General features: G+C 37.7%; 1 protein-coding gene across 20 annotated transcripts in view; it reads right to left on the reverse strand.

Moving 5' to 3' along the window:
* BBS9 (Bardet-Biedl syndrome 9) overlaps window positions 1-24,133 on the reverse strand; it is a 458,699-nt gene that overhangs the window by 82,108 nt on the left and 352,458 nt on the right. For 18 of the 20 annotated variants that reach the window (XM_081533569.1, XM_081533584.1, XM_081533581.1 and 15 more), the window contains one exon: window positions 1,531-1,713. The exons of the other annotated variants lie outside the window; for them this stretch is intronic. In XM_081533569.1, coding sequence (XP_081389695.1) covers window positions 1,531-1,713 — 183 coding nt within the window. The remainder of the gene's footprint in view (window positions 1-1,530; window positions 1,714-24,133) is intronic. 20 annotated transcript variants of the gene reach the window in all.

Raw genomic sequence — 24,133 nt, forward strand, 5'->3', positions numbered from 1 at the left:
TATAAGCTCTAGAGCCTGTGCTCCGCAACAAGAGGAGCCATCACAATGAGAAGCCCGCACACCGCAACTAGCGAGTAGCCCCTGCTCCCCACAACTAGAGAAAGGTCCATGCAGCAACAAAGACCCAGCACAGCCAAAAATTAATAAATAAGTGTTTTTAAAGTGATAGTGATAGCTATTATTTTATTAATATAATGCTAACCATTCTATTTTTTACTTTCTATTATTATAGTGTATATTTCTACCTCCTCAAAGGCCTATTTAAGATGTAATTTTATCAACCTAAAAAAATGGGAATGCTAATTTTTTTCTAATTTATTTTTACTACTTTTTTAGAATGTAAAATGTACCTTGATTTTTTTTTTTCACTCTGACAATCCTTTGATCCAATTGGAGAAAATCAGACTCAACTGACAAAGCTTGAGATTTTCAAAATCATGTTCATGACTTTGCTAAAATACAGTATATAAGTTAAAAACATGTCTTTGGAAGCAGAGAGACTTTGATACAAACTTTAGCATCAGAAAGCCTAAATTTTCTTAAAAAAAAAAAGCCTAAATTTTCCCGTATGTAAAATGGTGATGAAAACAATACCTTAACTATATTGTAGGTCCGTGTTTAAGATTAAATGAGCTAATCCTTGTAAAACACTTAAAAGAAAATGTGGGACCAAAATTTTAGCTTTAGTACTATTATCTTTAGTACCATGTTTTCACATGAGTTTAAAAATGGATATGAAATGACTTTTTTCTTGAAATGGTTTCCTCCAATACAAAAAAATAAGTTCAAGGGTCTCTAATTTCCAAGAAGTATGTTATTTCATTGTAAATAAAAGCATGCAATAATGGCACCTGGTGGTCATGTACCTCAATGGTTCAAGGCAACTAAGATATTCTATTTATATTATCTTTCACCAAAAACTCCAAATACATATGCCTATTTTTCCCCTTTTTGTTCTAAACTGCCTATTCACAGGATCAAGAATAAAAGAGTTTATAAATTACATATAAAGAACTACATATTTAGAAAAAAAGAACTTTATAAATGTAACAAAGTATCCCTGTCATTCAGCGAGGCTATCTCAGTTCTCTCTAACCCTTAAAGTGACACTTACATTTAAGAACATTGAGCAAATTAAAATGGCTGAACTGTTTTCTCTGGTGGAAAAGGAAAGGATTAGCTAATCTGAAGGTTTACTGCCATCACTCTGGCGGTCAAATGACTATTTCCCTGGCTCCTAAGTGACTGAAGAACATGTTAAAAAAAAAAAAAAAAGACTGGATACCACATAAAAATGGACCATATACCTATTTTTTAAATAGCTCTAGGAAAAAAAAAAAAAGGCCTTTACTTGACATTTTTATTATGGTTTGAAGAAAAGGAAAACAGGATTTGGATAAAAACAAAAGAAAACAAAACCAACCTTTCATTTGATACCTTTAAAAACACGATAGCCATGGGATCTTTTTCTAAAACCACAATCTTTCCAATAATGCTGGCTGTTACCACTGCAGGCCTGTGGGTCCTTACCAATTCCTGAGTGTCCTGCTGCAGTGGCAGAAATGTCCCTTCCAGAATAGCAATCTGGTCCGTGCTGAGGTTCTGCCACAGCCCAATCAGCAGAATCACCAAATGGGTGGCACTTTTCAGCCTGGTGAATGACTGGAACAGATTGTCTTGGTTTTCCTCTACTGCATCTGCTAGAGCGATTACCTGAAGAAATTACAAACTTCAGTTAGGGATAATTTCACAATTCTTGAGCCCTCAACAAATTACATTTGGCACACTCTTATTTTTCTTTAAAACAACTTGATGAACTTTGTCTTCCACAAACACAAGGTATGTTGAGTAATAAAAGTTATCATTCATCTTTCGCTTCCTTCTTTAAAAAAAAGTACCCAAAGTAATTCCAAATCCATATGGCCAAGAGATGAAAATATCCATGAAATCATCTTAATGGGGACATTGTTCAATGTCTACTTCAACACAGATTCACTTTCTACAGTGTATGATAATGGTACATGATAATTTATAAGAAGCCTCTAACACAGTTGTTACAGTGTTTATTACTAATGACTGAGACTGATCAATTTAAAAAATTCTTATCGGAGTAGCTGCATTTACCTTGGGATTTAAAATAATAACTTCATTTTACCCTTTTCAGAAAGTAACTGTCTTCCTCTATTATCTTTTACATGTTACATGGTGTTGGAATAGCCAATATTTCTTGATTATATTTAAAAAGTAGACAATTTTCAAACATTTGACCAGTCAAGCAATGTCATTTTTAACACAAATGTCAGGTACCAGCCCACAGGGAACTGAAAGAAAAAAAAAAAAAAACTGTTCAGGGTGTGTTAGCTTTGCAATGCCAAATCTACTCAGGATAAAATTGGCAGGAGTGAATAGAATTGGTTTTTTTTTTTTTTCTTCTTCATCCTCTTGAATAATCCTGTGGAAAAAAGAACTAAGGTAACAATTGGATAGAACACTGAAGACTGCCCATTGGTGTTTTATTTTATTTTAATCTCTTGGTGAATTTTGTGCTCATTAGAAGTAATGAACTGACTGGCCCAGAGGCTCAAGTCGTCTGACAGCCCCCAGAACAGGAATAGCAAAAGCCAAGGTATTGTAAGCTCCTTTCTACAAGTCCCCGTCAGCTCAAGGGACTAGAGCTCAGGTGAGTTTCAGAAGTCTAATGTAGATGACCCATTTGGTGATATTTCATGGCTTACTGACACTGGCCCAAAGGGCCTATTTTAAAAAATCATCATTCAGACGAACACAGTCTGCAGCTGTGTGGTCTCCCAAATTCCATGTAGGAAAAAGGCTAGAGGGGGACAGTCCTTAGAGCATCTGTGAGGCACTGGAAAAGAGATGGAGGTTAGAGAAAGACAAAGCACCCTGAAGGCCCTTGCCTGACAAAGCCAGACAAACCAGGATTCTTTGCTACTTGGTTGAGGGCTTGCAGGAGTTATGAAAGGCAGTCACACATCACATTCAGCTCTCTAGGGAGCCTTGGGAGTTTGGACCAAGGTCAGCATTAACAATAAAGCACACTGCTTACTGGGTGCCTACTACTGTGCTACTTTTCATTGGCTTTTGAAAGTACATGATATTCTATAACCCATGAGGATCTTATAATTTGTTGGACAGAAAACATACATACACAACCAATTAGTGGAAAGAAGCATTCCGGCAATAACGTCCTAATTGTGCAGAACAGAAAGTAAGTGCGAAAGAAGCTAGCTAAGGGATAGATTACTGCAGGCCAGAGTTAATATCCCTGGGGCCTCTTTAACTCAAACGAGGCTTGGAACTCATCCCTTCCCCATTACTTCAAGAAGTCCCTGCAAGGAGATGGAGAGGCCACTTTCCTTAAACCAAAACACCTGGAGTCATCTGCTTCCCCCACCTTCACCATGATTACAATGAACTTCTGTCAGGGTCTAATTTCTTTTTCTTCTTGTGAATGGTACTAATGAAGCTTCACTGTGGGCACCATCATATCAATATTATGACACAGATGCTTTCTGTCAATAAGTTCAAATCACACAAAGATCAAGGTGATAAACACCTCCTGAGTGCCAGGCATGTGCAAGAATCTGCAGGAAGTGCTACAGGGAATTCAATGGCAACAGATAGAACTCCATCTTCAAGGAGTTTGTAATGGAGGAAAGAAATTAATACAGGTCAAGGAGGCAAACATTGACAACACAGGGAAGGCCCAGTAGACTATTAAGGAGGAGAATACCACTAATGTTATAATTATTACATTAACAACAATCCCTCCAATTAATTTAGTGTGAGCTGTATGCCAAGCAACCTACTCTGTGCTACACAGGTATCAATGCCTTCAATCCTCACATCTCCACTGAGACTTAGTTGGCAAGATCTCCATTTTATGGATAAGGCCCCTGAAGCTTGGCAGATGTAAGGAATGTGCCCAATACTGTACAAAGGGTGTGCCTACTGCACCTGTGCTTCGAAGGGCTCCATGCTTGGTTTAAGTCCCCGCTGTCTCTGTCTTAAAATTTTTAACCATTTTATTTTTGAATTTGTGCTTTGTAAGTGAAGTCCATAGGATAATGGAGCATGCACATGATCAGAGGAGATATGCTCATTGACTCAGAGAGTTAAATGCTCTTATATTTGCATTTTAAACTGCCATCACACAATATAAAGATTCCTCATAAAATTCATGCTAACAATTTAAAATTTTTAATTTTTCCTTACTTGGAATGACATTAAATAGAAACTCAAAACACCACCAGAAGGTGTAAGAGACCACTGAAGAAAGGAAAGATCTTTATATCTTAGTAGACATTTTAACAGCACTTTCTTCTACCTTTTAACAAGGGCCCTGCATTTTCATTTTGCACTGAGAAGTGCAATTTAAGTAGCCAGTTTGACCATCACATAGTAAATGAGAGACCTGCATTCAAAGTTGGAGACTCTAAAGTCTGCATGAGATCCGAAGCACTTTATAGGTTTGGAGAAGTGCCTAACAACCAGTAAATGTGGAGGGCCTTGGGAAGCAAAAGATAGAAGAATCAGGCACCACTGGGCTCAGCTAGCTCTTATAGGTCCAGGAGAAAGGACTGATTATTCAATTTTCAGGAATTTTGTGAGCCAGGTGTTAAACATGGCCATTACTAAAAATTAAATTATAGAAACTTTAGTAAGTTACAGGAAAACAAAAGTAATAGTCAAAATGCATTACTTTCTAATTATTTTACTATTATCTAGGCCCTTGAGATTACTTATGTCGATTGCATCTGTATGTTGGAAACACTCAGCAGTGGGGAGGTGGGGATTAATGCCCATTTCTTCTCCACTCCATATTCAGTGACCTCACACTAGAAGCTTGAAATCAGCCTTGGTGGAAGTATTTACAACATGCAAATCAACAAATGTTATAAAGTTAGGCTTCCCACCCACCCTGCTCCTCACAGACAGCCAGTTGTTAGTTACTGGCATGCCACTGAGAAGATGTGCCTGAAATTTGTCCTCAAGAACAGATATTGGATAAAGGGGCTTTAAACATAAAGGAAACAACCTGAGCAAATGCATTAAAACACAAACGTAGAGACTGCTTGTTTAGCAAGGAACAAATATTCCAGTTTGGGAAGAGCATTTGATGAGACAAAAAAGATCATCTGGGCAACTGTCGCAGAGGAAGCAAAATGTCAAGGTGAAGAGTGTGCTGGTACTGGGAAGCCAGAAAGTATTCTGAGTGTGGGCATTATCGCATGGAGACAGTACACTAAGTAGCCACTGGATCGTAGCAAACATTTAGGGCATTTGCTGGGACTTAAGAGAGGCTTTTATGCACGTTCCTTACTATCAAGGGAAAATTCTTACTAAGTGTAACAGCATGTCAGTTCGTGGACCCACCCAACTTGCTAAACACAGCTGTGGTGTAAGAATGACTTCTCAGTGAGACAGCAGCCCAAGCTACAGGATCTTTCCTGAGCAAGACCCAAAATACATCAATCCCAGAGATGCATCGTTTCTCTACGTTTCAGTCTCACTGGATATATTTCTGTGCCATTGTGGAAAGAGTCTGCTATCCCCAAATGGTCACAGAAATTGGAAAGAAATGGGATAAACAATTCCTTATGTAAATTACCCCCAAGGAAAATCTTCCTGACCTGCTGGCCAGAATGAAATACTAAACAGATCTCCATGTTCTCAATTTACTCTTACACATAACAGCCAAGTTTACTTTGTGCTCCACAAGAGCCAAATGAATTTAGCAGAATTAACGTAGTAAAAGGGGATGGAAAAACTAGACCCACCAAGATTTAGATCTGTCTGACCAGAGCCTAGAGGATCTTGCAGCTCACCTGGAACTGAGAAATGAGGCCAACCAGCTGCTGGGGCTTACATTTGAGGGAGAGTGATTTTTCAGGACCCATCACTGGCTGTACAAGATGTGTGTTCCCTGGTGTTCAACAGAACTACAGAAAGGAAGGGGTTTAGGAAACAATGAACACTAATGATTTCAAGCACAATGTGTTGATGGCCTTTGTTTTGCTTTTTCAAATTGACGGATTCCAAATAAAATGGAGACCCCAAAGGACATCTCTGTCCAACTGCCATATCAGTTGATGCCAAAGTAATGAGGCAGAGGTCCAGGGAGCTGCTTGCAGGAAAACGTTCAACTCATAAAGTGAGTGTGAAATTAATCCCAAATACTTTCAGCTGCCAAGATAGGCTCTAAAATTGGTTACAGGAAAGCAGCAGCAGCAACAGCAGAGTAGACGTGAATCATACTATGTGAACACAGACTTGTCCAATTTCTTCACCTAAACTTACCATCAAATCTACCTCCAAATCTCATGTGTGGCATATAGAACCCTATTACACCGCTGTTTAGCTGTCATTTACTGAATCTCAACTGTGGGTCAGGCACCAGGCTATACTCAGGTTATCATTTGGTCCTCATGACTACCCTCTGATATCAAAATCATTGATCCCATCCCAGATGAGGAAACAGAAGCTTAGAGCTCTGATGAACTTAATACTGAGAGGAGCACAGTGCCTGTGGTCATGAACCAGGGCGAGGGAGGCAGGAATATTAATCCTATCTTTGGATTCCCCATTGGATGACCTTTTTTCTGCACTGGTACACAAATATATACAGTTGGCTCCATAAAATAATCCAGTGGGTTCTTATCCCGATAATCAAATAAAGACATGAGGAAAAACACTACAAATATGTTGCAGCAGTAACAGTATACGTGGGCTTCCCAGGTAGCACTAGTGGTAAAGAATCCACCTGCCAATGCAGGAGACGCAGGTTCACTCCCTGGGTCAAGAAGATCCCCTGGAGAAGGGCATGGCAATGCACTTCAGTATTCTTGCCTGGAGAATCCCACGGACAGAGGAGCCTGGCAGGCTATAGTCCATAGGGTTGCAAAGAGTCAGACACAACTGAAGTGACTTAGTATACACACATGTACTTCAGTTAGGATTTCCCATTATTGGGACTTTTAACATAGGTTGAAATTTCCAGGTTGCCTTTTGCCCAAAGTTACAGTATAAAGGAAATAAGTTCACACAGTGTAAAGGATGGGAAGCTAACACAGTACGTTTTTTTCTCTTAACAAAGGGAATTTAATCATATTCTATATAACTCAAATTATGAAGTCTTTAGAAAACAGCTATTTCCTAGGCCTGCTCCTTTAGGGAAGTTATTTGTAAAAAGGAATGATGGATTGATTTTCTATGAATCACATAGTACAGTGTTTTCAGTGGTCTGAGCAAGTTGATGGTATGTAATAATAATTGTCAACATTGATTGAGGGTCTTCAGGAGTCAGGCACTGTGCTAAATCTCTTTACAGGGATTCTCTCATTTCACTCTCAGAACAATTCTTTAAGGTAGATACTAATACTGCATGTGTGTGTGCTAAGTCACTGCAGTCATGTCCGACTCTGTGTGACCCCATGGACTTGTAGCCTGCCAGTCTCCTCTGTCCATGGGATTCTCCAGGTAAGAATACTGGAGTGGGTTGTGATGCCCTCCTTCAGGGAATCTTCCTGACTCAGGGATCGAACTTGGCAGGCAGATTTTTTTACCACTAGCACTACCTGCTGCTGCTGCTAAGTCGCTTCAGTCATGTCCGACTCTGTGCGACCCCATAGACAGCAGCCCACCAGGCTCCCCCATCCCTGGGATTCTCCAGGCAAGAACACTGGAGTGGGCTGCCATTTCCTTCTCCAATACATGAAAGTGAAAAGTGAAAGTGAAGTCGCTCAGTCGTGTCTGACTCTTAGCGACCCCATGGACTGCAGCCTACCAGGCTCCTCTGTCCATGGGATTTTCCAGGCAAGAGTACTGGAGTGGGTTGCCATTGCCTTCTTTGAGCACTACGTATCCTCATATAAAAAACTAAGGAGACAGAATTACAGAAAGGGTCAAGCAGTTATTAAGTGAGGGAGCCAGAATTCACACCCAAGCAATCTGACCCAAGAAACATCACCAAGTAACATTGCCTGCATTAACTTTCTGCCTGCACATCAGTTTCATCATAGGCAATATGTGGAACAAATTCTATCAGAAGTTTCCCAATGGGAGGTTTCAGCTTTGCTGGCCCTTCAATAACCTATATGAATTAAGATAGGCTTATTTTCATAAGAGGTCAGCATGGATGAATGAGTTAGGAAAATGGAGTTCCTATGATATGGATAAGTTTATACATCCCCCAGGGCAGAATGCAATAGACTGTGCTGGAATAGGCAATGGCCTGGGAGCCAAGAAGACAGAGCTTCTAGTCCTGGCTTCCCTACTAAACAGCCTAGGTCAGTGTTCAATCGGAGAAGGCAATGGTACCCCACTTCAGTACTCTTGCCTGGAAAATCCCATGGACGGAGGAGCCTGGTAGGCTGCAGTCCATGGGGTCGCTAAGAGTTAGACACGACTGAGCGACTTCACTTTCACTTTTCACTTTCATGCATTGGAGAAGGAAATGGCAACCCACTCCGGTGTTCTTGCCTGGAGAATCCCAGGGACGGCGGAGCCTGGTGGGGTGCTGTCTATGGGCTCGCACAGAGTCGGACACGACTGACTGACGCAACTCAGCAGCAGCAGCAGCAGCAGTGTTCAATGTACTTCCCTTACCGGGGCTCTAGTTTCATCACCTTTAAAATGTAGGGGTGGGAAATATGATTTCTCACATCCATCATAGCTGTGTCAGATGCAAAAACTTTTAAATTACTTTTGGAAAATTTATTTTGAACTATCCATGTGTCTGCCCCATTTATCTATTCACTTCTTCCCCTCTATCTGTACACATACTGAGCTTCTCATTGAAATGGTTGTTGATTTGCAGCTTTTGTCTATAAAATGGAGTAGGAAATGGCAACTCACTCCAGTATTCTTGACTGGAAAATTATATGGACAGAGGAGCCTGGCCATAGTATTGCAAAGAGTTGGACATGACTGAGCAAAGTACACACACATCTATAAAATATCAGTAAGAATGTTTTTCTTTGACTAATTCATAGGATTGTGAGAATTAAATGAGAGAAGTAAAAAGATGAGCAATATCGAGCATTGGCAAGGATGTAGAAAAACGGGAACCCTCATATCTTACTAGTGGGAATATGATACAGTCACCTTGAAAAACAGGTGACTGTTTTGGCAGTTCCTCAAAAGTTAAATACTGAATTACTCTATGACCTAGCAATGCCACTTCTAGGTTTATGCCCAAGAGAACTGAAAATATATGTCCACTAAAAAAACTTGTTTACAAATATTTGTAGAAGCATTATTTATAATATCCCAAAGAAAGAAACAAACCAAATGTCCATTAACTGATAAGTAAATAAAGTAAATGTGGCATTTCAGTATAATGGACTACTATTCAGGCATAAAAAGAAATGGAGTATTTACACATGCTACTATATGGATAAACCTTAAAAATATTATGCTCAGTTAAAGAGGCCAGTCTTTTTTGTGTGTGACTGTCTTATACTATTCATGTTGTATTTTTCACTTATATGAAATGTCCAGAATGGGCAAATCTATAAACGTAGTCAGTAGGTTGGTCATTGCTTACGGCTGAGGGGTGGGAGATGGACAGGAGGAAATGGCAAATAACTGCTAATGGGTGAGGAGTTTCTTTCAGGGAGGATGAAAATGTTCTAAATAGACTGTGGTGACAGCTGTATGACCCCTTGAATATGCTAAAAATCATTAAGTCGCCCACTTTAACTGGGCAAATTGTATATATGCAAATTATATCTCAATAAACCTATTAAAAATAATGAGTTAAAAGTACTATGAAAGCATAATTCATAAAAGGTATAAATTAACAAAAATAAAGGCATTTATTTAAGAAACAATTTTGATATATTAATGGATATATTTTAATATATAAAGGATATATATTAATATATTTGATATATTAATGTTGTATTAATATAACAATTTTGATGTATTAATATAAAAATTTTGATATATTAATGCCACTAGGGCTTAACAATATTCTAGATGACAGATGAGCATGTGAATCTGGAGTCTTAGAACGAAGCTGAATGCTGGTGATGCTCACTTACTAGCTATACAACCTCAGGCTAGTTACTTTAACTCTCTCCGACTTAGTTTGCTCACCTATAAAATAACACTCCTGGTTACTATTTCTTAACATTTCATACCGTTCAGGGCTTCTCTCAGTTTAATAACACCTGATAAATTCTACTTCTACTGTTAGATTAACAATGACATTGAGAAAGGAAGAACTTTCTCCTGGTACTTGAGGCCCACTCCCAACCACCACCACCTAAAGTGACGGGGGGACAGCTGGCCACTCTGCAGTGTTCCCTTGGCCCTCTCTGTGTGGTCACTCCATGGGACAGTGCTCATTCTGTGGCCAAGTTCAATCAAGTTTCAAAACAAAGCATCATGAGACCCTGTTTCAATATATTACTACAAGCTATGTAAGTTACATGTATTAGATTCCCTTTTTGATTTTCAGAGCAATTCTATTAAAATACACACACCCTGACACTCAACTTTGCCTGATATGATTTGTTCTCTAGAAATCCTCTGAGGTTTGTTAATCAGAGAGCTAAACATTGCTTGATTTTCCTTTGTATCTTACTGGAAATGATAGAAAATTTGGTGATTTGAATAAAATGTTTATGAAGTTAACCCTATGAGAAAGCAAAGAGAAAACAAAACTTAGACTTGGCCCAGAAAATTCCAGTATAAAAAGAGCAAATGATAAATCTCCAACTTGCTTTCAATTCTCCAATACTCAGTACATGGTGGGTGTCCCGTAAATGCTGGTTGAACTGATGAACCTCAAAATCAGTCCATCTAAAATTCCAGCACAACTAGGAGCCATACTAAACTACCTCTTAAATCCTAGACACACTCAATCAGGCACTGTCAGGCTCCCAATTTGAACAGAACTCAAGTGATGTCACATGGAAACAACAGACCTACCTCAATATATCTGTCATCTACTTAAAAAAAAAAAATCTCTCCAGTTCACCTTAGCCACAGCTGCCTAACGCCAAGCTACAGACAGCTCTAATGACTGCTGAAATGAATTTATTCCTCACATGGCTGCCCTTTGGTTAGAAAGACACTCTAAACCTAGGAGAGACTTGGAAGCAGGCAAGAAATAGGGCATGCTTCCTACTCAACTGTTATTCATAGTGGCATCTGCTATGTACTCCGACATGGCAGAGGCAATAATGAAAAAGTTTACCAGGTCTAAACTTATACTTTGGCTGAAAAGATCCAATTTGTATCCAAAAAGAATTATTCTTTTACCAAAAACAATGAAATAAGGTTCAAACTGAAGAGATGATTTAAATGTTAGTCAAGCATACAGAAGCATATGTGCTAAACCCTTAACTAGATAAAAGAGAACTCTGGGTTTTTACTTCAGAGGCATAGCAAGAATCTAATTCTTAGTTACTTTTGCTACTATGTTATTTTGTATAAATAGGATGGAGGACTGGATTACACTCTATTGTACCTCACATGAAGTAAAAACCTAAGATTTCCCTATAACATGCATTTAGCTGAAACTTGTAAACCAAGCACAGGATTAGAATACATTTATAACCACGCTACCATTTTGGGTAGCTATTAAAACAACGGAGAAAGTGTATCCATTCAGTAAAAAAACTTCAGTTGCACAAGTTATTTATCTTAATAAAAAGAGGCCTGCTAATTGCCTACATCACCTATGCTTTGGAACAGCAAACTATGATCTTTGTGACTGAAGCCATGATGGTTTTTCTGGTTTAGGATTATAATGTTCCTTGACACCAATCTATACTTGCAAATGCCTTGAGAATTCATATAAAACTGGTTTTAGAAAAGCAAATTATCCCTGAGAAATTTCTTTATACTACATACTGTAGAACCACTCCTACCCCTCTTTTTTTTTCTTTTTTAATGATCTGCCCAGAAGAATATAAAAGGTAGACAGTGCTAGAATATAGACTTTGGCTGGGGCTTTAAAAATACATACCACTGGTACATAAAAAATGTTAAATAAAAGAGACAATAAATCATTTATAAGTGACATAGAGACAAATTTTGCTATTTCTGCAAAGTTTATTCAGCAAATAGACATGTAACTTAATCAGCTGAAGGGAAACTAATTCTAATGCTTGGCTAATAGAATGCTAAAACTACAACTGATTTCAAACTTGATTACCATTTGTACCACCCCCGTCTACACCAGGTGACCAAATTTTTACCCCTTTCCATAAAAGTATCTACTTATAGCCAAGTGAAACCTCAATCTGAAAAATAATAATTAATGAACTCAAGTTGTAAAAAGAATGAATGCTCTCCAGACCACTCATTGAACAGATCGCTGTTAAAGCTGGAATCTATGGCTGGCAATGTCAGAGCTCATTTTACAAACTCTGAAGAATGCCACAGTTACCACTGTCCAAAAACAACATGCACGAGGTCTGACCTGAATAGTTCCTAAGTTTAGAATGTTTCAGGTCACATTCTTACAGACATGTCAGACATGTCAGTAATTATGTAGCCACCCACATAGCCTTGAGTACCATCTCCAATGAGGGAAAATGATGGCTAGATGAGCAGTTGGCAGGTGTTGTAAGAGCATTCCTTAGGAAATGCTAAGACACATTAGTAAGTGTGATCAATTAAGACATCCTGATGATCCACCCAAAGGCAAAAAGAAAGACTGGAGACCCCAACATTGCCAATGATGCTACTGATCATTTCCTTGGTTCCAGAATTTGAGAAGTGAACGTAACATGTTCACAATAAAGTGAAACTATTGAGTTTTTTCTATGAATCTTCTTTTAAAACATCTGCTTTTTCAAAGAGTCTACTTCTCTTGAACACATGTGGATTTTAATTATTTCTGCTTTTTTTTTTAGATAAAATACACACTTATACCACTACTATCTGGTAGTACTTTGACAAGACATACAGATGTCTAGATGGCTCAGACAACATGGAAATAAGACCAAAGGCAACAAAAGGAGCTGCCTGGTTTAACATGAAGTGAAACTAAGGTAAACTGTGGGCATGACTACAATCATAGGTTATAGGGACATTAGAATTGCAAGTGGACTTGATGAAGATATGTTGTGCCTGACATCTACTGTTCTGTAAACTCCTTCAGATCAGAGACTATTTTATGGTTTGCTGTACCTTCCCAAGAGTGTGTCTCTGGTTCGTAGCAGGCACTCAATGCATGTTGGTTGTACTGAAGTAAATTTAAATGCCCAATATCTCAATTGTGCAAGAGTGTCCATTAAGATGGCAATTTATAGGAATACTACCTTGGCAATGAAAGTCCATCCCTACATAGGTGAAAAAAACCAAAACTTACCATTTTAAAAAAGTTTTTATAGGCTTTTGTTATTTATTGGGTCTACCATAGGTTAATAAATAACTAGTCTCTGAATTCATGCCTTCTACACATTAGTATTAATGTTATATTATAATGAATTACTAAATTCTTTCAAGTCTTTACTGCTCAATTTATGTGGTGAGTGTTATGAATGAAGTCTGTAATTTAACTTTAAAATACAGCATCATAGACAAGGTCATGGGATGAGAGCATGTGAATCAGCTTAAGCTACACTCGAGAGCAGAGTTTCTCAACCTCCTCATTAATGATATTTGGGGCCAGATGATTCTTTGATACAGGGAGCTGTCCTCGACATTGTTAGAAATTTAGTAGCATCCATGGATTCTACACATTAGACGTCGGTAGCACGCTTTCTCTAGTTGTAACAAGCAAATATGTCTCCAGACATTGCCAAATGTCTCCTTGGTAGCAAAATCACCCTGATTGAGAACTGTGGCTCAAGAGTCTGGGTTTGGACTCAAAATAGTCATCTCAATCAGAAGCAAAGCCCACAAGTCAGAGGGATCTACCATAAACATTTAGGTTACTGGTGTCTCTAGAAACACTTCAGACTTTTTAATTACCATAAATGAATATCAGAAATGAGTTTTGATTAGTGCAATCAAAGGTTTGGTAATCAGCATTATGGATGCTAAATTAGATACACTGACAAAATGAATAGTATTTAAGATAAGTTAATTAGCTGAATATTTTTACACTCATACTCTTCTTTGCATGAACAGAATATAAGAATCCAGGAAGACCCTGACGGGATATGGTCCAAAGTCTTGAGCCTAAATGATCCTGTGTCTTGCCTTTGAAGCAGAAGATTTCTAGCTATCTGATGCCCATTGTGAGGATAAATGGATCCTGCTTCGGATTACTGTCTTATCTGCCTCAAGTGAACCTTTCCAGGAAGGTGAACCTTTCCAGGAAGGTGATGTTCTAGTATCTAAAAGATACAGAGATGAGCCTTCCCCAAGCCTGCAGAATGAATGAATTATTCCATGAATTTAAAAGTTTATTTAATAAATATATTCATATGTGGTAAAATTTTATATGAGCTTACTTTCACTATAACGAGGAAGAAAGGTTGTAGGGAAATAGCTCATTCTTGTTCATCTCAAGTATTTTGATGGCTATAATTACTTACTGAAAAGAATTTAAGAGTTGTGCATGACCAAATTGGCAAAGGTAGTGTGCAGTGTCAAGTCTGTGCTAAGTGATGGGGATATATAGTATATGACTTAAGAGCTGCCTGCAAAGAACTAACAGTCCAGCAATAAAAATAAATATATTAATAAAAACAACAGCTGTTGCTTACTGTGTGTTCAGTATGTTCCAGGCACAATCCTGAGAACTCTATGTATATTATTCCTAAACCTTTCAATAACTCCTCTAGGTAATTATTATCTTTGACTGATGAAGGAAACAAGGTTCAGAGAAGTTAAATAATTTGTTCAAAATCACAGAGCACTTCCTATACTCAAACCAGGACTGTCTAAAACTTCCAAAGCCCAAGTATTTCTCAGCATATCACATCCTTAGACATGCACAAGTGCACACACACACCATTCTATGCTAGATGTGTGTTAGTTGCTCAGTTGTTTTCAACTCTGTGATGTCATGGACTGTAGCCTGCCAAGCTCCTCTGTCTATGGAATTCTCCAGGCAAGAATACTGCAGTGGGTTACCATTTCCTTCTACAGGGGATCTTCCCAACCCAGGAATTGAACCCAGGTCTCCTTCACTGCAGGCAGATTCTTTACCACCGAGTCACCAGGGATGATAAGTGCTATACACATGATTATCGGGTTAATATGAGAAAAATCTATAAACGAGCTCCCCCTCACCAAGAGAGATGACTTTCTGAGGGTGAAGAGCCGACAGATTCCTTTGTCCTTCTTTTAAACAAATCCATATTTGAGTGTTTGAATGTCTTTGGCTCAGAAAAGCACTCATGAATCCTGAACATCACTCCTTACTGTCTTCCATCTACATCTCTGTTACCTGCCTGGCCCTGTACTTATTTGAGTTTGTGATCCCTGCAATAATCGTCAACTTAAAACAAACAAACAAACAAACACTACAACAGGTATGGCAAAGTAGAAGTCAGCTGCACTACAAATGACTGAACATAGACTCTGGTCCTGTCCCATCCCTCACCATAGTTTGACCCTAAGAGGGTCCCTTAATCTCTTTACACTTCAGTTTTCTCCCCTGTGAAAAAGAGGCACTTGCTGTAAAGAACAAATGAAATATAACATAAAAGTGTTTGTCATGACACCTGGCACACAGTAAGCACTCAGTAGAGCTGAGAAGTAGCAATATTATTATTATTCGGTGTTCCCTGACTAAACATCTGACCAACATATTTTTTTATTAAAACAAAACAAAAAGAGGTCCCTCTAAGTCCAGCACATACTTTTTGTTTCTTCTAAGTAGTCGAAATAGACTATACAAGGAAGATATTATCTGCTAAGACAGGTATGGGTTACAAGCTAGTTTTAAAACATAACTCAAATTTCTAGTTTATTTAACTAAACCAAACAAGTGTCAGAGTTTAAGTCAGAGTCCCTCAAGTAGAATCCATTTACCAGAAATCTGAACCCATTTTCAGAGAATAACAAGAGAAAAAGATTATCATCACACCAGTAACTGATTCACACAGACACTTTTTGTCTAAATTTTTGGAATTAATATCAAAAAATGTGATAACAAGATGAATATGGGTTAAACAACAGATATCACACCAAGTCATCCAGACAAGAAACTTCTAATCTGGGGATAGAATGCCATCTTGGCACTTTGGAGGTGTGCATGAGTGATGGGAGGGATTACAGTTTAGCTTGGGAACCCTAGGGAAATAGCTCTTTGTTTCAGTTCTCTATTGTTTTATCTAACAGCCATCATTTTAAGTCTACTAAGGACACCAAAGAAAAGTTAAGTTTAGCAATCTTTAGAAATATTATGATTTGATGATTAAAAATAATTTTATAAAAGGTTATACATATTATTGGAAAACTTCTCACCACCAAATGTCTAGGATGTTAGAAATCCATTCTGGGAGGAATCTGAGAATGAGAAGCTGACCAGTCACATCTTATTTTACCTACATGCAGGATAGTTAGATTATTTCTCTGGTTTTATGACAGTTTTTGCTTGAACAGAGATAGGAACAATAGCAAGGTCTTGGTCATCAACACTACTTTGATCAGGTAGTAAATAATCAAGTTTTCCTTCTATTTACTGAAAAAAAAAATCTCAAAGTCAATTTCAGCAACAAAGAGTTAGAGTCAGATTCATTTTAAAAGAAGAGGGGTGTGGGTTGGGGCCAAAGCTCTAAACTGGTCTTCTACTAGCTGACTCTTCTCTCAGTCAAATTTAATTCCTTTCAAGAAGGGAAATCTTATCTAGGAATATCCACAAGGTCTTCCATGATGTTCTAGACCAAAGGTTTTTCAATAGTTTATTATTATGGGAATTTCAATTGTATTGATTATATTGATCTAAAGACATTTATCCTGAATGTTATAAGGTATCTCAGATACACTTACCACTCACATATATTATCAATCAGTAGTAATGTTTTGTGAAAAACCAAGCAAACTCCATTTCCAAATATGAAACTACTTATCAAGAGGTCCGATAAATTCCTTTCCTTTCATGAGAAATAAACCCTAAATTTAATAAGACCAATAGTAGAAGAATTTGCTGCTGCTGCTGCTGCTGCTGCTAAGTCACTTCAGTCGTGTCCAACTCTGTGCGACCCCATAGAAGGCAGCCCACCAGGCTCCCCCATCCCTGGGATTCTCCAGGCAAGAATACTGGAGTGGGTTGCCATTTCCTTCTCCAATGCATGAAAGTGAAAAGTGAAAGTGAAGTCACTCATTTGTGTCCAACTCCTAGAGACTTCATGGCCTGCAGCCTACCAAGGTCCTCTGGCCGTAGAATTTTCCAGGCAAGAGTACTGGAGTGGGTTGCTATCGCCTTCTCTGTAGAAGAATTTAGCAATTATAGAATCAAAATTGTGGCCTAGATCATAAGACCACAAAGTTCATTTGAGTTTTTCAAAACTCGAATGAACGTTTTGGCCAGCCCAATATATCACACAACAGTGATTTATTTACATGTCTCCATTCCCTAGATTATATGTTCTTCAAGAACAAAGACTACATTCTTATTTAAAGTTCATGATGCTGTAAATATTCAATACATTCATCTGAATTCAACTGAATTGAATTTGAAAAGGTCTTCAATGTCACCTAGTTTAAGCCCCTTATTTTATAAAAGGCCTAAGGCCAGAGAGGTTCAGTGATTTGACTAAAACCACACAGAAGATCAGTATTACAACCAGGGCACATTCATATCTTGCTTTTAAGGATTTTATTTACACTGTCTCATTAACTATTCACAACAATCTCCCAAATAAAGCGGGGCAAGCACCTACAAAAATGCAAAATGCCAAGGTCACATGGCAGGTTTAAAAGTGTATTAAACTCAGAAGTCTAAGCCTTAGCTTTTATTCTGAAGGCACAGAGGATTTAAAACATACCACTACTAACCTGCAAGGAACAAGTTAGGAAGGGGAAGTGAATTTGATCCAAGCACTCAAGAAGATGGGATGGCACAAAAGGGAGAAACATAGATGCTGCATAATCAGAAATTGATATAAAGGCCACAGGTGGAGGAAGGAGGAAATGTTGAAGTTGGTAGTGGTAGGTCTCTCCATAAAACAGTATCATAGTCTGGCTTTGTTTGGATTTTCTATTTTCTCAGAAATTTAGTAATTTTCTTCACAGTCACATTTTTATAATTTGTATTGTTGATTCCATGTATAGTTCACAGTTTATCACATCTCTGATATTGATGATTATTTCCCCTGTGATCACCAGGCAGTGATATTGGGACATTAAGGGGAGATGTTATCCTTATATGAGAACCTGAGCCTCAACCCTAACCCCTTCTCAGGTTGGGCATAAAGTATCTCCTAATATAAATTGAGAACAAACCAATTCATAAAAGGCAGAGCCAAGACAAAACACCTGGCCATTCTGGCCAGAGTTACTGGGATGAAGGGGATAAAAATGTGGGCATGGGATAAAAAAGAAAAGGAAATGGACCAGACCACTTCTTTTAACAGCAAAAATCTGTCTAAAGATTGCTTGATGTGGAAGAAAGAAGACAGGCCTTTGACTTAACAGTTTGGATCCCAGTTTTGCTGTTTAGTTCAAGGAAGTCATTCTAATTTTCTCGGCAATTCTCATTTTCCTAATGTAAAAGTAGCAAAGTAATAGTAGCTTTCCTCACAGAGTTATTATAGGGGCCAATTAAAATAATGTATGTACAAGTTTTTAGTAAACAGTGAGATAAAATATAAATATTACCCATCATTATACTAGAAGAATAAGGAACTTAACATCTCCAAATGTAGTTAATTAATATTCTCCAAACTAAGGCCTACTATTCAACTAATTTACAAGGAAAGACTATAAAATCAGTAGCTTATTTGGGAAAAAAATAGCATCTGGAACAGATTACTGTTTAAGAAATGGGAATACCAGTGAATTACAGTGAGTCCTTGGCATCTGGCCTTAAAGAATACTATTTAAGAGTAAAGATTTGCCAGATTATATAGGAGTAGAGGAGACATTCAGTAGTCACAAGGTGAGGATCAAAGGATTTTCAATACCAAAAAATTTTAAAAAGGTGTATTTTCTTTCTATAACACTGGTATTAAATTTCAATATCTAAAATAAAATACAGTCATTCATTTGGGACATTCAAATGATGGAGACACGGGCTAAGAAACTACCCAACAAATCAAACTCAATTTGTGTTCAATAAAAGACATTACTGGCTAAGATAAAGAATCATGTTTCCTTGGTTGGTGAGAGTCCCTGCAAGTATCAGCCCTGGTCTCAAGCAGCTGGAGAGAAGTAGAGAGAGAAAAAAAAAAAAAAGGAATTCCTGAGAATTTCTTTTTGCCTAAATGGCTACCACAGCTACCTCTGAAGAGGCAATGAGCTTGCTGTTACAAAGAGGGAAATTACTAGGGAAAAAAACTAGAATATTTTTCAGTATCTACCCAAACAACAATAACAATAAGAAGTTGGTTTCTAAGTTGGGTGAGGGAAGAATGGGATCTTTGTTCCCCAAACTTCATAATTCTGGAACAAACCTATGCCTTAAAATCCACTCATTCAAAAGTTAGGCAAGGATATTTGAATATATAAAAACATGAAATCATGCAACATTGGAGGATTTTATTCACTTTAAAGAAATGATTCTTAACAGAATCCTTTTTATGTTCAGCAACTCTCTAAGTGCACTAAAAATAGAATTAGATTTAAACAAGTTTCATTTCTTCACAGTTTTTTCTCAGGAGCACCTTGTGACGCAGATGAATGGGAGATTTTCTGATGGTGGCTCTCTCAATCCAGCACTTCCTTTCCCAGGGGCCCTCTCTGAGGCTGCCCTGACACATCCATCCAAGAGGAGACCATTTATAGCCCACTTGAATATTATGAATTTGAGGAGCTGTGACAGTACCTTTATTTTAAGATTGCTTCTGATTGTAAGCTAAAAAACGATTCAGCCTAGATGATTTAGACTGAGAGAAAAAAATATTCTGTCCCAGACTCAACTTTGGCAGAGAGTCTTGAACTGCAAGGTTAAATTATGTCCCTAAATTTTGGAAAAGACAGAGATCACTTTGGTTGTTCCCCCGCCATACCCACACCCCTCCCCAAAAGAGCATAAAAAAGATTAATTTCTAAAGTTAGGAAACCAGGCTTCAACCGTTGTGTGGTCATAAGAATTACATGAGTCATCAGGCACTGAATTCAATCAATGAATGAATTTATCTTTTTTCCAATGGATATCTCCACTGCAGCAAAGAACTGGCAAAACTCAACAGTTTGGGTAAAGTGAGTCAATGGCCTTCTTAAGGTTCAGACCTGATCAACTATTTAATTTTGGATAGGACTGTATTCAACTACTTTGACTAAATCTTCTTCCTCATGTCAAGGTTGCTCTTCCCTATATTGCATCATGTCCACTTTATAAAGACTAAGGAGAAATATTCCTCTCAGATCTCAGTATTAGGAAAGTCAAACTGCTACTGAAAAATCAACCAGTAACAAAACTAAACAAGCAATCAACAAACAAGAAAAAGGTGTCCTCTGTTTCTTTAAGACATTAAGACTCTTTTAAATGGTTGTGATCCCAACTTTCTATTATTTAGAAATAAGTCAACTCTGTGACCCACGTATAGCAATGAAAGAATATTTTTTTATATATTTCAATGCAAACTCTTTGAGACTTGTTGAGAAATCTAATTTGATGTAACTTACTCCTCTATATATTTTTCTGGGTACTACTGGGCTAATTCAATTGATTAACAATAACTTCTCACTAAATTTAAGTGATTTGTGCCAGGCTGACCACAATAAAAACAGTCTCAATTCAGTTAAATTAACCTTAGCAAATATTTAAGTCTCAGTCCAACAAGTCTTGTTTCAGATTTTTTTTTCCATCTTAATATTAATGCCAGTAATACTGATCATTTACTGTGTGTCTGACACTTGGCCACAAAAAGAAGGTTCTTCTCTTTGAAAATTTAAAGGTGACACTCAGCAAAAGGCTTAAGCTGAGATCAAATTAGCATCTCTTAAATTAAAGGAAATAATCACACAGTACTGAATTAAGTGGTACACTTCAAAGTGTTTCCTAGGAATGATGTTGATGAGCTTAATAAATGAAGATTGGAGTTCTTGGTAAAGATTCACTAAAGGGTTGTGAAAAAAGCAGTGAAAGTGTTAGTCAGTCATGTCCAACTCGTGACGCCATGGATTGTAGCCTGTCAGGGTCCTCTGTCCATGGAATTCTCCAGGCAGGAATACTGGAGAGGGTTGCCATGCCCTCCTCCAGGGAACCTTCCCAACCCAAGGATCAAACCCAAGTCTCCCGCACTGCAGGCAAATTCTTTACCATCTGAGCCACCAAGAAGCCCAGGCAAGAATACTGGAGTGGATAGTTGTTCCCTTCTCCAGGGGATCTTCCCAACCCAGGAATGAAACCAGGGTCCCCTGAATTGCAGGCAAATTCTTTACCATTTGAGCCACCAGGGAAGCCCACACTAAAGGTTGGAGAACTTAAATGAATCCTGTCAAAGAAAACTGGAGGTTACTCCAGGTTAAGATATATGTGCCAGTGAAGACATAGAGATGACTCTTCTCATAGGCTAATGACACCATGTTTTCATAGACTAACAGAGACAGCCATGTTAAAAAAGCAAAAGATAAATAAATTTCTAGAAAATTCAATTAATTCAATTATAGAAGGACATAATGAATCAAATCAGATTTGCGTTGCTGACTCCAAAGGCCAAAATGGGTGCCCGGTTTTTCTATCTTGGGCCAGATCAACAGAGAATGCAACTACTTCTCTTTATAGAATGTAAGGATTTTTCTGCTCAAAGACAAAGACCAAATTATTTTAAGACAAGTTATCAAACATTTCAGTCTATGTTTAAGCTATTCCTCAGATGAAAATATAGATGTTTATTCTGCATTTAGAATTCATGACTAACTCAAGCTACAAGATTAAAATGTGTAACTTCCCCTTCCCTTGATTTCAATATAGAATCTGGCTTACTAAATCCACCTTTGATCAAATGACCAAATTGCGTCCATGCTTAGTCTTGTCTCACTCTTTGCGACTCTTTGGACTTTGGACTGTAGCCCACCAGGATCCTCTGTCCATGGGATTTCCCAGGCAAGATACTGGAGTGGGTTGCTATTTCCTTCTCCAGGGGATCTTCCTGACCCAGGGATCAAACCCATGTCTCGTGAGTCTCCTGCATTACCAGGGGATTCTTTACCCATTGAGCCATCAGGGAAGCTTCAACCCACCTTTAAATAGGGATAAATAACATGCTTTTATCCAAAGGAAATGAATAAATGCTATTTCCATTCCAGAACAACATAGAAACTAAGTGGTAAAGTGTGTATGGCCCAAACAACAAGAGGGTCTTAACCTCTGAAAGCCACAGAAGCACTAATGCTTTAAATCCCAACATTTCTGCCAAAGTCTATAGAATCTGGAAAGATACAGGTTTAATACCATGTAATTTCAACTGAACTGGAAATAGTGTGGTTTCTAACATAGTTTCAGTAGACAAATTTAAGACTGACTAAGTCTTAAATTGAAAGAAACATTTTCTAAAATTAGTAATTAGAGGAGGGAAAAGACCAGTATAATTAGAAGCTCTAAAACTTACAACTAAACATAATATTATTTCCAGGATATCCCTTTTTGTCTCAATTATACAACTGTATTTTCTATTTTGAGTCATCCTTCATGGCATCTCATCTATGTCATTAGTTAAACTTTAAAAATAGGCCACCATGGCTTTTAGAAACAGAGCCCTTTTTTATCTGGATTAAAAAAAAAAGAAGAAAGTTACAACCAAAAGACCAATCATAATGGGGTACATAAGCATCAGTAATAGACTTTCTCTACCATCTAAGGCAACAGAGAAGTCAACAGACAGGAAGAAGAAACCCCCCCACACACACCTGCCACTCAGTAAGTATGGGAAGTTTCTCCATTTCCCTCTTAATTTTTCAGTCTTTAAAATGAGGACAAATGATACATGTTCATTCTCTACAAGAAAATATGAGAATCGAGAAGACATTTGTTTTTTTCAAGAATGCTGAATTCTGTGATAGAAAAATCACAGCCTACTGCCAGCCTCTGCTTACTCCAACCTCTTCTTCACCTGATCCAGTTCACTACTAACTACTACTCCAGGTGCTGCTTCACATATTTACATAATAATTCAAGGTATTTATATTAATAAGTCAAAATTCCAGTGAACAGTGTCCCAACCTGCAGGGTACATATCCCTCCCAACTTTGCTATTAACAATGCCAACTGGCTCAAAACCTCAACATCATATTTAACTCACAACTCCTCCTTGATCTACTTTATTAAGACCCCCAAGTACTTTCAATTTTGCCTTCAAAACATCTCCCCACATTTATTTTCTCCTTCTATTCCAATCATCAATATTCTGCTCAAATCACCTCTAGGTTACTGAAACAGATCTCCACTAGATTGAAAAGGGGGGCAGTTCACTAAGATTACACTACCTTGAGAGAGCCATTACAAATATTTTGAGAAACAGCTTTTTAGACAATTCTTTCTGAGACTAGCTACACATGTATAGATATGAACACAAGTTTACAAGAATGGGTTCATATTTTAGATGTTTGCTTAATTAAATCAACATTATATAACAAATATCATACTACATAATTTAATTTTTAAATATCATTTTCTGTACTTGTATTTCCTAACTGATCTATTCCTATCCTCATTTTATAGAAAAAGAAATACATGTTGAAGTTATAGGTCTTGCCCTTGCTATGAAGTAATTTAATATTAACAATATTCAAATTCTTCCCAATCTTGCCAGTGTTTATCTTACCTAACCTCAGCTTTGTTACTCTCCTATATTAGCCTCTTCACCACAAATAATTTGGCCCATTTATCATCTTCCGGATTTCTTGAGGATTTCCACTACCATACATTAACTTCTACCCATCCTTCCAACTATAAGTCCTTCTTACGTCTCCTCAAACATGTGCACGTCCCTCACAACTAAACACAAGACTCACTGTCATTTATACATTCATTATCCATTCATTGAACATATATTTACTCTGCATCTACTATGTCCCAGTACTAAAGATA

The sequence above is a fragment of the Giraffa tippelskirchi genome, chromosome 10 (genome assembly GCF_054371585.1).
Source record: "Giraffa tippelskirchi isolate mGirTip1 chromosome 10, T2T-mGirTip1v1.2.pri, whole genome shotgun sequence".
In the NCBI taxonomy this organism is placed as follows: Eukaryota; Metazoa; Chordata; class Mammalia; order Artiodactyla; family Giraffidae; genus Giraffa; species Giraffa tippelskirchi.